At 35.7% G+C, this 14,722-nt stretch overlaps 1 protein-coding gene across 1 annotated transcript; it reads right to left on the bottom strand.

The window, feature by feature from the left end:
• Positions 1-11,172: 11,172 nt before the first annotated feature.
• On the bottom strand, positions 11,173-13,043 carry LOC132118044 (pancreatic progenitor cell differentiation and proliferation factor B). The gene is made up of 5 exons (XM_059527526.1): positions 12,869-13,043; positions 12,259-12,351; positions 12,083-12,160; positions 11,625-11,724; positions 11,173-11,446 (listed from the first exon to the last, which is right to left on the bottom strand). The coding sequence occupies exons 2-5, from the start codon at positions 12,311-12,313 to the stop codon at positions 11,323-11,325; spliced, it is 357 nt and encodes a 118-aa protein (XP_059383509.1). The 5' UTR covers positions 12,314-12,351; positions 12,869-13,043; the 3' UTR covers positions 11,173-11,322.
• Between the last annotated feature and the right edge of the window lie 1,679 nt (positions 13,044-14,722).

Consider the following 14,722-nt stretch of genomic DNA (forward strand, 5'->3'; position numbering starts at 1 on the left):
TGACTCATTAAAATTCAACATACAATTACCATACTGGGAAGAAATGCAAATTTGAAAAGTTTTAAGTTCAGGATATCTCTGGTCTAAAAAGTTAATAGTAAATAAAACATAAGTACTAGTTCTATTTTTTGTTAACACGAATAGTTTAATTAAATAGTCACTATTGGAATAAGTACTAGTATCTAATGATTAAGTACTAGTATCTAATGAATAAGTACTAGTAACTTTACAAAAGACACTAGTACCTAAAGAATAAACACTAATACCTATAGAATAAACACTAATACCTAATGAATAAGCACTAATACCTAAAGAATAGTTAATGAATAAGCACTAGTACCTAATGAATAAGTACTAGTACTTAATGGAAAAGATACTACACTGATAAAAACAACTTGTAGGATTTACTTGATAAAATCATTGTAACAATTTGCACTCAATTTTTCTTAGTAAATTTTACTGCTGTAATATCAAGTACAACTTACTTGCCAGTATCAAGTGAAATTTACTTAACACTAAATGTAACATTTGTGAAGACATTAAGTAAATGTTACTTAATTATATTTAACTTAGCAGGTTGTATTTATTAAAAGTAATTAAGTAAATTTAATTTTAAAATGTGAAAATATCACTTTTTATCAACTTTTATAAATCTGTTATATTTACTGTTATGAATTAATTAAGTAGATTTTAGAATGTCTGTCCATTTCACATTTTGAATTACTTTTATTACTCACTATTATTATGTAAATGTTGCTTTTTTTTAAGTGTTACCAAATAAATGTAGTAATTTTCTCTGCATCAAATACTTTTCTCACAAATCACAAATAAATACAATAAAGTTTAACAGTTTATTATGTCAACATTCACATATTCACATCAACTGATAAGTAGTTAAGGTACATTCAGTAACCTCTCGGATCATTTACAATAACTGTAGAATTAACCAACAATTTCCCCTAAAGAAAAGGAAAATCTATTTTACTCCATCCAACACATATCTGGGATTATATTTTCTCAAATACCCAATTAGAATCTTACAATTCACTTAAAGGGATAGTTCACCCAAAAATCTAAATTATGTCATTAATAACTCACCCTCATGTCGTTCCAAACCAGTGAGACCTTCTTTTATCTTCAGAACACAGTTTAAGATATTTTAGATTTAGTCCGAGAGCTCTCAGTCCCTCCATTGAAACTGTATGTACAGTATACTGTCCATGTCCAGAAAGGTAAGAAAAACATCATCAAAGTAGTTCATGTGACATCAGAGGGTCAGTTAGAATTTTTTGAAGCATCGAAAATACATTTTGGTCCAAAATAGCAAAGACTTTATTCATCATTGTCTTCTCTTCCGTGTCTGTTGTGAGAGAGTTCAAAACAAAGCAGTTTGTGATATCCGGTTTGCGAACGAATCATTCGATGTAACCGGATCTTTTTGAACCAGTTCACCAAATCGAACTGAATCGTTTTAAACGGTTCGCATCTCCAATACGCATTAATCCACAAATGACTTAAGCTGTTAACTTGATTAATGTTACTGACACTCCCTCTGAGTTAAAACAAACCAATATCCCGGAGTAATTCATTTACTCAAACAGTACACTGACTGAACTGCTGTGAAGAGAGAACTGAAGATGAACACCGAGTCCGAGCCAGATAATGAACGAAAGATTGACTCTTCTCGGGTAAACCGAAGGCTTGAATCAAGGGCAATCATCGCCAATGACGCCATTACGTAGTGAGCAAAAGAACCGGTGAACTGTTTTCTTCAACCAGTTTATTGAATCGAACTGTCTGAAAGAACTACTGGTGATCCAAAAGCCGATGAGTCAGTCTTTTGTTCATTATCTGGCTCGGCTCGGTGTTGGATGACCAGTATCTTAAGGATATGTTCAGCGGCATCACTGCGAGTGTCCTCCTGCATACAGTTTATAAAAAAGAAAGAACACAATTCAATTGAGAAACAAATACAAAAGAGATTCATTATCAATGCAGAACGAACATGCTCGCTAAAAATTACTTAACATAACTCACATTGTTAAATTCAGTATAATGTGTTTTACCTTGAGTCAACATAAGTAAAAAAGTTAGTAGAACATTGCACAAGACAGATGCAATTCACAGATTGTACCCATAAAATGAATGTTGTTCGAAACCATACATTGTGTGACTCTGCACCTTTACAGTGCCAGGAAACCCTTTGTAATATCCAGACTACGTTTAAGTTGTGACTGCACATAATTTGGACCATTCCTGAGTGGAAAATCTTCATGTTTGTGTCTTACTTTTTCACTTGCGCTTAAAAATGATTTTTATGACAAAAAAAAAATCATGCTTTACCGGGCAATCTTCAAATAGCTCTTCTTCTTTCTCGCCGAGGTACAGGATAAGGATGCGGATGACAGTTTCACGTCTACTTTGGTACTGTGAACAGATTGATAATGTGTCAATACTGTGTGAATTACAAGCAGGAGGAGCTGTTCTGCATATATACCTGCATGCAGTTTGTCTGTGTGCAGTATTCTGCAGATTTTAACAAGTTAAATTTAAGTTTTTAAAAATAAAATTATATATATATATATATATATATATATATATATATATATATATATATATATATATATATATATATCCCAATCCATTACAGTTTTATGACCTGTCAAAAACACATGCATTTACTTATCTATTTGTCACATTTTTATCTATTTGTTAGACATTTTTTGAAAAGACTCCCTGGTGTGTAATGTGAGAAATAAGAGCAGCAATATTATAGTATTATTACAAAGATTTCTACTTGCCTGTATGAGAACGTTGCCGTGTCAGACCAGATAGATATCGCAACGCACTCATGTACTGTTCTTTTACCTGTTGAAAGAAACAAATTGTGGCATTGAGATCTCATTTACATTTTGTTTTAATTACTTTTAATACAGCATAGAACTTGTTACGAGTTTGTGCCTGACAATGAATTGGCATGGCAACGAGGCGTAGAGGCTTGCCGCTCATTGCATTCAAAGTTAACGGTTTTTGCTTCATCTCCTAGACTGAGATGCACAGGGATGAAGCTACTGATGCTAACTTGAAGTCGTGGCCTAATGGTTAGAGAGTCGGACTCCCAATCGAAAGGTTGTGAGTTCGAGTCCCGGGCCGGCAGGAATTGTGGGTGGGGGGAGTGCATGTATAGTTCTCTCTCCACCTTCAATACCACGACTGAGGTGCCCTTGAGCAAAGCATCGAACCCCCAACTGCTCCCCGGGCGCCGCAGCATAAATGGCTGCCCACTGCTCCGGGTGTATGCTCACAGTGTGTGTGTGTGTTCACTGCTCTGTGTGTGTGTGCATTTCGGATGGGTTAAATGCAGAGCACAAATTCTGAGTATGGGTCACCGTACTTGGCTGAATGTCACTTCACTTCACCTTTAGCCCAACTCCTCCCTCACTTAAGCCGTTGAAAGGCTGTGGTCTAAGTTAGGTTTTAAAAACATTACTTTTTATTTTCATTAAAAAGGTGACCGGACCTTCATACCGCTAGCTTACAAAAATAAAATGGCTGAATTCATACAAGCACTTGCTGCTACACATCAATGTTTAACGTAATTGGTATCCAAGTTCACCTGCCATCTGGTACTGCATTTTTCCAAAATTTCCTTCTTTGATGCAGACTTTGATAAATTACTTGCTGCGAAATTTTCAGTGGATATAAAACGACTAACGTTAATGTTAGACACTTTTAAATAAGGCTAACATTAGCTAGGACACACACAGGCAGTCAGCACGTTAATTTTACGTTACATCGATTTCCTTACATAACTTAACCTGACAGTTTGAGTTTAATCCCGGCCAGCTAACATTAAATTACTCAGATAATCAGACTGGGTGACTTTTTCTACAAGAACGCGGCTAACTACATTTAGTTTTGACTAACCATCAGTCTCAACTTTATAGAAGTGGATAATGGTGGCGCTTTAGCTAACGTTAACATTATTGTGATTAAAACTCACATTCAGATAATTTTGAACCGTAACGTCTATGCAATAATCAAACCTTGAAAACGAACACATAGTTGGTATCACAAATCTAAAATACAAAAGTCAAAACTTACCGAAAATAAGTCAGCCAAAAGTGACCCCCCAAGCCGACCGTCTCTGCCACTGCCAGACGGATCTTATTTTTAAAAAAAGAAAAGAAAAAAAAAGCGAGCGGATTCAAACGCACTTTGCTTTTCAGATTAAAATTTGCTTCGTATTTTTAGGTGAATGTGCTGTGACCATAAAACATTAAATAGTACTTGTAAATATATAATACAATTTACTCTTTCTTCTCAGTTATGTTATTACATTAATAAATAGTGTTAAGATATTATAGTTCCAACTTAATCTTGATTTTACAATGTATAAATTACATTAATTAATGTAATAGATTTTACCATACCACAAAGTCATTATTTTCAGTGTAGTGTCTAAAAAATAAGTACTAGTAACATGAAAAAAAAGATGCTAGTACAGCTTATTGATTAAATGTTAACAAGGCTTGCCATACTGCATGTCATTTACTTATAGCATGGATATAATAATGCATGAAATAGCATAATTATTTCAGAGCATGTTAATCAAATGTATATGCTTATGTCATGAGGGAAAGTATAATGTACGAGGCGTATCAACACTGTTCCTCCATGCTTTCAGTTCAACAACAAACACCACAAGGGCTTTTCAATGACTCTGTTCTTAAGTTTAACCTACAAATAACATGTTCTCTCACATAAAGTTTCAACAACAATAATAACGACAAGAACTGCTAATGTTGGTCATTTATCATCATCATTAGCAACAGGATCCTGTTATTCCTTTTAGCATAGTTATACATTTTAAGCATATATGGTATTTCTTTATGGCAATAATATCAGAATGACATGTACATAGCGTGATTAATAACTACTTAAGCTACTTTGGTTTACTCTGATCTTTCCATTTTTAGCGATAAGCAATATTCAAAACTGTTATTCAAAAACATTACTGGTGAAATATTTCTTTTTTTTTTTCTTTTTGGTCTCTAGGTTTGAATTTCCATCCTGTGTTTAATTAAAAATCCAGTTCTTTATGGCATCATCCTCCAGAAAGTGATTAATTTAACTTTGGTTGGAAAACAACTGTATATAGATAGACATCAGTAAGTATTACCGATGGATTAAATAAATATTTATGTTCTTAAAATGGACGTTATGTTGACATGGACATGTCCGTCATGTATAGCTTTTTCCATTAAGTTCGGTTGTTTCCTGTTTGGCATCTTGCCATTGTCTAAATAGTAGTTTGGAAGAAATTACATGTTTGGACGAGCATAAAAAATAAAGGCTTTGTTGTATAGGCTACCTTAACAAACAGTTAAACACTTAATGCAACAAGTATTCAGCTTTGCTGTGATGCTGGGTTTACGGTGACATGATCTCTTCCAGGGAAAGCTCCTCTAGTTCTCGGTGTGAGTGATTTATGGTCAGCCATGCAGCAGGAGGATGTTCACAGAGCTGCTCATGCAGTCCGAGCGTGATCAGCACTGGACACCCCAATAGCTCCTCCTATTCAAGACTCTTTTGCAGGCATGTCACATGACTTTCTGAAGTAGTCCTGTTTTTCTTACTAGAAGAATATAGGTCAAAGTGGAATAATGGCATGCAGGGTTTTTCTGTAACCTCAAAAAGTTGAACTTTGCAGAGATTGTTATTATTGAAATAATCAGAACACATAAAGGCAAAAATAACATTTTACAGATTTACAGACAGTAGGGTGTACTGCAATAAAGTGCATTTAAGAACAGTAGCATCCATGTGCAAGCTTGTCTCTTATGCAATGAATCTCCACTGGTATTTGTGAGGGCTGGAAAATATTTGTAGCAGCGCATAAGCGTCCCGACCTTTCCTTCATCCCAGTGTCTTTCTCAAATGGTCAGGAAAGCTAATGGGTGTTCCTCAGGGTGGGACCTTCGCCTCCTTAGCGAATAGCTTGTCAGTCCTCGAGCCTGAAGCAAAGGAGGGGTTTGATATAAAGCTGTCTCATCTGTTTGGACATGCATTATGATCCCAGGCTTTCCCTTCTTCACAAGATTTAAAAACATTTCTGGAACATTTACACTGCCATTGGACTTTAAGGAGTTTTACACATGACAGACAGCCTACAAAAAGGCAAGGTCTACTTAAAGATAAAATCAAGACATATTGCATGGACTTTAAAACAACATTTCTAATCATAGGAATATAAACAGCAGCATTATTGTTTTTATATTTGAAGAAATGTAAAACAAAACTTTAAGCAGACTTCTCACACTTCTGTGTGTGTGTGTGTGTGTGTGTATATATATATTTAAACTGATTTAGATATATCTAATATGTTGACTTGATACTAACCGAATAGGTCTCATTTATGAGTTGTTTTTCATAAATGTACTTTGCAGCTTGTTTCTGTGTTTTGTTTTTACTGTGGATGAAGTTTAGCAGGGAAATATTCACAACTGTGATGACTGTTTTCCTCTTCTTCTTTGTTTCTCTTTATCTTCGGCAAGCTTTTTGTATCTCTTCTGCTTCTATTCTTATGTCTCATTCTTTTTTTCTGTCTCATACACCCGCCCACCATATACATCAATTCACAAAGAAACACTTCTGTATTTTGGTCTTAGAAAAACGCCTGGAGGACCGATATGGATCTTTTTAAAAGAATGACACCCTTGTCCATTAGCTTTTCTGTTTTCTGTTGTATCTGTATTCAATTCCAGACGTCTCTGTTCACATACTAACCTTTCAAATGGGATCAAGCGACAAGTTTTTCCTTCAATCCCTTGCTGTTTCACTCTTTAACATCATCAGAGTCTGCTGATGAAGCATTGTTCTCCCTGCTGTTATGCCATTGCAGATTAAACCTCCTTTACACAAAGGCTTTTGTGTTCAAGATCAATTTCGTGTTTTGTGAGGGATTAGTGATCATGAACAGTCTTGCGCTTAAGGGAGCCTTAACAAAAAAGCCTGTTATGTGTCTAAGAAAAGAAAGATTAATGCAGGAGACTGCAGAGCTGTTGAGAATCATTGTATTCTGCATCAAAACAAGAGGACCAATATAGGCGAGATCAAACTATGCACTTCTGGCTGGCTATATAGAGCAAAGTTCACTTCCATAATTAGCACCACCCAGCTATGATCACACATAGCTATGTAGCTATATATATATATATGAGTGTTAGTGTGGAGGAAGCGGTTTTATTTTTAGAGATGGAACAATATTTTGGTAGAGATCCTCTAACACACCCTTAAGATTAAGAATGTGTCAGAGATATGTCAGTCTAACAGTATTGCTGAATCAACAGACACCATTACAGTTTCCATTAAAACCAGTACAATTCCTAGTATAACCAGTAAAACCATTACAAATTCTGTGATGGTTTCTGTTGTGTGTGTTTTTTTTTAATTATGCCAAGTAACACAACAATGACGTCATTATTAGCCCTAGTGAATTCCCATCAAGCACACAACAAACTAACATAACAACCGTTTACACTCTTTCTGCAACTTACACTGAAATCCTAGTACTGTACATGGTGACAAGTGACTGTCTATGTGTATGTCGCTGAATTATTCACTCGACCGATTCATTCAGGAATGATACAAGTGACTCCCTTTATGAGTGAGTCATTGAATTATTCACTCAACTGGTTTGTTTAAAAACTGACTCATTCAGAAATGACTAGAGCCGAATCAGTCGTATTTAGAAAGACATAAAAGACACTCGACTAGAATGTTTCATCTTTGTCTTTATGCTATTTCATTGTCACTATTAAAATAATAGTTTAAACTTCTAATTCCCTCTGTTCCCTGCTCTTTTGACGGTGCATACCCAGCAAAAACGGAAGTTTACTTTGGGCTTTTTATTAATGGCTTCCGTGACCCTACGGAGGACAAGCATATTGTGTTTACAATTTGAGCAAAACTAGGACAAAAGTCCTTTCTTTGACTTTTGACACACACGTGATTTATCTATAATCAACATGTTTTTTTTTTTTTTTTTGTGGAGTCAACAAGTTTTTAAAGCATGATAAGAGTTTGTGTTTGTGGCTCATTCAGCACTGACCTTAACTCCTCCTTTGCTGTATGTTTCCAGGTTCCAAAGAACACCCCACTTTCCAAGCATTTGGTTCTGTCATATTTAAAAGTAAAAGCTGACCATGACCACCGTAAATGCCCCTGTCTGTCTCCTTGCTCGGAATGAGTTTTATCGGAGTAAGTGCAGCACTATTTTTAGCTCTCCTCTGTTTAAACAGCTACAGGACATGTGTTATTCTGACTATCTGCTTTACAAAGCTCTGTTTGTGTCTCTTGAATGAACTTGTACCTGAATGTGCAGGACAAATTGTTTCAGTTTTAGCCTTATCAATCAACATAGTGATTGACTAATTTGTTGACCTAATAAAAATATCAGTCCCAATTTTGTGAATTGCCAGAAATACACCTAGTCTGATTGCTTATACCGTACTGAGTACTAAAAACATTTAAAGAAAGACAAATATATTTACTGTAAATAACTAAAAATGTTTCATATTACATTTAAAAGATCTCTTTATCTTGACTAAAGTTACAGAAGCGATTACACATTATGTATTTATTTATTTTTAAACACAACACATGCCTAAGAGGATTTTCTCAGTAGGGCTTTGGTAAATTTAAGTTGTTTTTTTGTGTGTGATTGTTTTTGTTTGCAGGCATCTGCCCGACAGACAAAATGAAGGCAGTCAGCAGTCTTTCTGATAACTTAATGGAACCAAAGCAAAGACAAGTGACTGTCTGGGTGACCAAATCCAAGCACAAAGGTATAGTATGAGTCAAACTGGGATCTGCCAATCTATACAGGTGTACATTTAGCCCTATTGACAACAAAACCATGAATTTCTGTCTAAATACAGGTTTAGGGCCTAAGAGCGATGGCTGGACAGTAAATGTGGTTTTAAAGAGTCCAGCATCCAGCGGAAGCTCTTCCAAACGACAAAGTCCTGCTGATCGTGTGGTGAAGTAGACAGAATAACATACAGAGCTCTGGAAAAAAATGCTTCTCCACAGACACAAAACGTGAATGGAATGTGCTTCTTAAAAGTGCTGCTACAATCATTATTCTATTATTTTTCTTTTTTTTTCATGCTAGAGAATAATCCTATTTTGTTTATATGCTATTATTCAGACTCTTGGAGTTATTAAGTCTCTTAAACAATTTAAAAGAAGTGTATTCTATTTGAATATAATTTCAAGTGTAAACTGTGATGCAAAGCTGAATGTTCAGCATCATTACTCCAGTCATTAGTGTCACAGGATCTTTCAGAAATCATTTTACTATGCTGATTTGCTGCTCAAGAAACATTTATTATCCGTGTTGAAAACACTTGTGCTGCTTATTATTTTTGTGGACACAAGGAGCAGCATTTGTTTGAAATGTAATTTGTTTTTGTAACTTTACAAATCAGTCATTCATCCCTTTATGAATAAAATAAATTAATTTAGAAAAATTATTCTATAGAAAAAAAATTCTTACTGACCCCAAAATTTTGAACAGTACTCTAATTATACTGTATAAATATCCATATAGCAATATGCTGCATTTATTTTGCCTTACTTTACGCGAGGCCTGTCCCCACACCAGTATGAGACAAAGTACTCCTAAAAGAGCAAATTGGAGAAATTGCAGCTAACAATATGTTGGCTTACTTCGCTGTTAAAATATCCAAATTTTAAAGAGAGCAATCGTTTATTTGCTTTTTTTCACGCACATCAGATGGACCAACCTAATCTGTAATATGTGTTTTGACATATAATACTATTAGATTTAATTGTCGAGATTAACTTGGCATGGCACTGAAAGTTTTGAAAAGCTTTTGCCTTTCAAATACGTAGAAACATTTTCTATTGCCTGTGTAGCCAATATAGCAACAGATAAGTCATTTACAGATTTTGATATACTTCAATTCTGCCAATAAAAAGTACATTTCTTTTCATCTTCAATAAACTACCAACCACAGCACCTGCATGTCACAGTCTTGTAGTTGGGACCTATTGCTGCAAACAAAGGGGAAGTAATGTCTGAAAAAGAACAGAGTCAGCATGCCACAAAGAGGCCTTTTCATGTATCTAGCCAACCATCAGAACTTAGTGACCTGGAAAATCCATGTACACACAGGAACAAAGCTGTACAGCATCATCTAGCAAGACATGTCCCATATGGACTGTTTCCCATATTCACTGTTTCTGTGTTTGGAACAAAAGCACTTCAGACCTGTATTTATGCTTGCACCTGCTGCTCACCCTGTTCAAAGCTCAAAGTATTTATTTGAATTAAAAATACAATTCTTAAAAAAATGATAATTGAAAACGGTTGCTTTCTTTGATTATTTCTGTATGAGGAGAACTGACATTTCACTCAAGAGCAGTTGTCATGACATTATGTCTGCCTCAGTTACCATCCAAGAGTCCTGTTTGTCTCCTTGCCAAAGTCCACTTTGAAATTTAGCTTCAGCATGCTTGCTATATAATCAAATCATTCTTTTTATGAAATAAATAAATGCCTTTCCTTCTCTACACACTTTGAACACAGACAAATTAGTACATGATTTTATACACAATTTTCCATAATAATGTCAAACAGTACATCAACACATCTATGTGCAGATCAGCTGAAAATAGCATCTCTCTCATTGGCGCCAATAGCCTCATGGGCAGCACACTTATATATAGCACCATTTTGTATGATATATTTGCTTTAAGGCATCTCAAGTTTGAGTCCTGGTTCATGGACCTTTCCAGATTCAGTTTATTTTAAACACAGCTTCTAATACTCTATTATACGTATAGCTAATATGCTTTATATGTATGGGGTCTTTTCTCTTGATTGTAAAGTGGAGATGGTGGTGTATTGTTTCTTTATAATACAGAAACAAAATATGAAATAAATAAATAGATGTCCAATAGCAGTAGTGGGCTGTTTAAGACCATTTATTGTGTTGAATAACACAGGATAAGACAACAACAAGTAACAAAAAACAGGTCATCAGTGTAAGGGATGTGTAAAAATGTACAAAATTTTTTTTTTTGCAAGTTTCAGCTCTTCCATTTAATACATGATATATATATATATATATATATATATATATATATATATATATAAACAATGCATACAAAAAAAAAAAAAGTGTTACATAATATATATACTAACAGCCCATATGGATGGGAAATTAAAAGGAAAAGAAAAGGGGAGCCGATTCCGTCCCCTAGCGTTGGTGTCCTGATCTGGTGTCCGATTCAGGAATGAGTAGAAATCCCCGCCTCCGACTTGCCTCCATCGCTACTTTCGCTCGCTTGCCTCATCACCATCTCCCGAGCGATACATGTCACCTGCCCATTGGTCACACTCACCCCCCCTGACCTGCAGAGAGCCAGTCAGATGAAGGGATTTAGAATTTAAAAATTGCTGTCAAACCAAAACCCCTAGTAATGAAATCTAAAATTTGCAACTGCATCTGCAATTTAAAAGTGCATCAGCACTTGGCAAGGTATTCGTGTTACATGCAACAACTCGGGTGAAACTCAATCCAGTGACTCACTTCTGCTGAGCCTCCTCAGTAAGAGTTCCCATCCCAGGCTGGTTCTGCTTCCCAAAGAAGAAACTCGACCACCAATGACCAGAATCCTGTTTGGGCAGACCTAAAGCACAGTTCAACAACAGGTCAGAACAAGCAAAGCACCACCAGTCTAATCTTCTAATGGATTAAGTATACAATGATGTAGGCACTAACTGTTAAAGAGTCTCTTAACAAAGACGTAGGCTGATGCATTTAAGCAACAGTCCTGTTTGTAATTCACAAAAGTGATTTCCGCAGCAGTTGATTACTCAAAAGCAATCAGACAAGTATCCATTTCAACAGAGCTGTGATGTGTGTGCAAACTGTGCAAATTGCATAACATGTAAATGTCTTCATGTCGTGTCAAAACTGTTGCAGTGAAGTATTGATTGAGATGGGGGGGGGGGGGGTTGAAAAGACTGAAATGACACGTAACTCACCTGGGTGATGTGGAATAACCTCCCCACTGTACTCTGAACTGCCACACGAGCTGCTACTGGACGTAGAGCCAATGCGCCCTGAAAAGGAAGTCTTATAAGGCAAATGCTCTTTATGACATCAACTGTTAATGGTTGCAATTAACTATAACTGCAAAGCACTCTCAAAGGCAACTTACTTCTGTAGTAGTCGTGAGTAGCAACAAGGGAACCACTAGATGGGATGGCTGCCATTTTACAGACTCGTGTCAATAGTGACTTAGATGGAAACCCTGTAAAGACATTAAGACATGAATTTAATGTAAATAAAACAAACTAGTTCATAAGTTCCCATATTAACCCTGAAAATGGATTTTAATGAATCCAGACAGACTCAGGGAAGGCATTTAAAAGCTTTTATCTCTCACGTATGGTTTGAAACATTGTGCTGGTTACCTATTTGTCTTGTAATTGCAATTGTATTGTTTTCATATTTTCATTCTCATTATTACACAGTTTAGTGCCAAACCACATGACTAACCAAACTGACGTTATGCGATATGAGACATTCATTACAAACAAGCTTCATACTGCAGTTTTTCAGAAGGCTACACGAGGAAGTTAACCTTACAGTAATCCAATGGGAATTACAGCAGTTGAGATCAAAGGAAAAAAAATTGTCTCAAACGTGAGAATACACCCCATTATAGCACTAATAGTGTTAGAGTAGATGTAACGTTACCCTCTTCAAATTCTCTGACCCAAACAATGTCCAGCCTTTAAAATATGAAGCGCAGACCACCATCTCACCTTCTTCTGCCGCTCTTGCAGATGTTATTAGAGCACCCTACTCAATTCAGTCGGAGGCTTTGGGGAGAAAACGCTAGGCGACGGGGCCCATTTGAAAAGGTTTGGATGGATAAGATCCTCCACGTCCGAAAATATCTACCGCAATGCTGTCTAACAAAAACAACTCGTTTGTCTGATTTATACAGAGAGATGACGTCGACGACTAGCAGTGGCGAATGGGGGCGTGGCCTTCCTCTGCTCTATATAAGGCCCTCAGCGCGGAACCGGATCAAACCAGCAGAAGCAGGGCTGGAGCAGCTCGTGCTCTGTTCTCTGGAAACGGTCAGAAACTACAAAGACGTTGGTCTCGCAATAAATTGTTTCCATAATACCTCAAAAGGTTACCGATAAGTAAGCATACACAATTGAATCTCGAAATAGTTTAGAGAATTACCTTAATAATATCGGATATCGGCGCGGGTTCGAGTCCTGGTCAGGGAATTAATGCTTTTGTGATATTTCTCAGTTTAACACTCATAAAATACAGCCAAGAAAATGCTATTCACAGCTGTTCAGTATTCAACATAAAAATTTAATGTATAAGTGTAATATTGCGAATTAGTCGTTAATCAGAACACACACACACACACACACACACACACACACAGGGATAGCATCCCCCGGTTGAAAGAAATGACAAAAAAATAAGCATCCCTTCAGTAAAACCACCATTCCCCCTTACCATCCATCCATGTATGAGTTTTTATGTTTTTATAATTTTTTGCAGAAGCAATGTACTTTTCTGAATATTAGTAGGCCTACATGCACGAGCACAAATGTGATATTAATTTTATACAGGGCATAGTAACGCAGTGTTTTTTTTTCCTTGAATGAAATTGTTTTTGAACGAATCAAGTGAGCCAGTGATTCAGCGGCCCGTTCAGATGGACACTTTCCCTGCGTCCCGATGTGAATACTATACAGCCTGTCTGCCCTAAACAGTATTGAAAAAAGACTAATATCACATATAATTTAAGGATGGATGTTATGCACATTGAGACGCAGGCTTGTTACGTTTCTAATTGAATCAGCCGTTTTGAACAAGTCATTTGATTTGAAAAATTCAATAAATGATTTATCAAAACAAGGGCTTGCTGCCAGCTACTGGTGGTTTTATTTTCATTATTATTTATCCATGACAGGCTTAAAATAGCAAAAGTACCAAATAGCAGCAAAAGTTTAGCACATTTAGCAAAATATTTTTTAATTATCAATATTATTATTGACCCAAATTCCTCCATTTCAGGCCCAAGAAAGGAAAAAAAAGCTGATAAATAATATTTCATTTAATAAGGCAAATATTAAAATTTAGAAAAAATTTGTAATCATTATGTAAAATTAGCTATAGGACCCACCACCCCCCCCAAAATAAAGAAATTGACCACACCATTAACCCTTCAGACGAATATCTTTGTTTAATGTATTATAATTGTAAGTTTACTGCTTGTTGTCACCATTTTGAACTTGGGTGCGTAAAGAATACGACATAAAATTTAATTTAAACCATTTTAATAAAATTTCTTACTATTAGCCGATTAGTTTTGGTAAAAAATCATCTGAAAAAATTATACATTGCATAATAGCAATTAATATAAGAAAGCTATAAAGTCTTAATAGCTTCTCTTTATACCAGGAATACCAGGGCTGTCTGAAAGGCTGAGTGTGAATCAATCCTATAGTCTGGAAAGCAGAGGTGCTCAAACGTTTTACTATGAAAGGCCACATATCAAACTTGATTGAAGGCCTTGGATTAAAAGTAAATGTTATATTTTATCCAACTCTATAATATTTACATTTCTAGTCAAATTTAAATCT

This window comes from Carassius carassius, chromosome 37 (genome assembly GCF_963082965.1).
Source record: "Carassius carassius chromosome 37, fCarCar2.1, whole genome shotgun sequence".
In the NCBI taxonomy this organism is placed as follows: domain Eukaryota; kingdom Metazoa; phylum Chordata; class Actinopteri; order Cypriniformes; family Cyprinidae; genus Carassius; species Carassius carassius.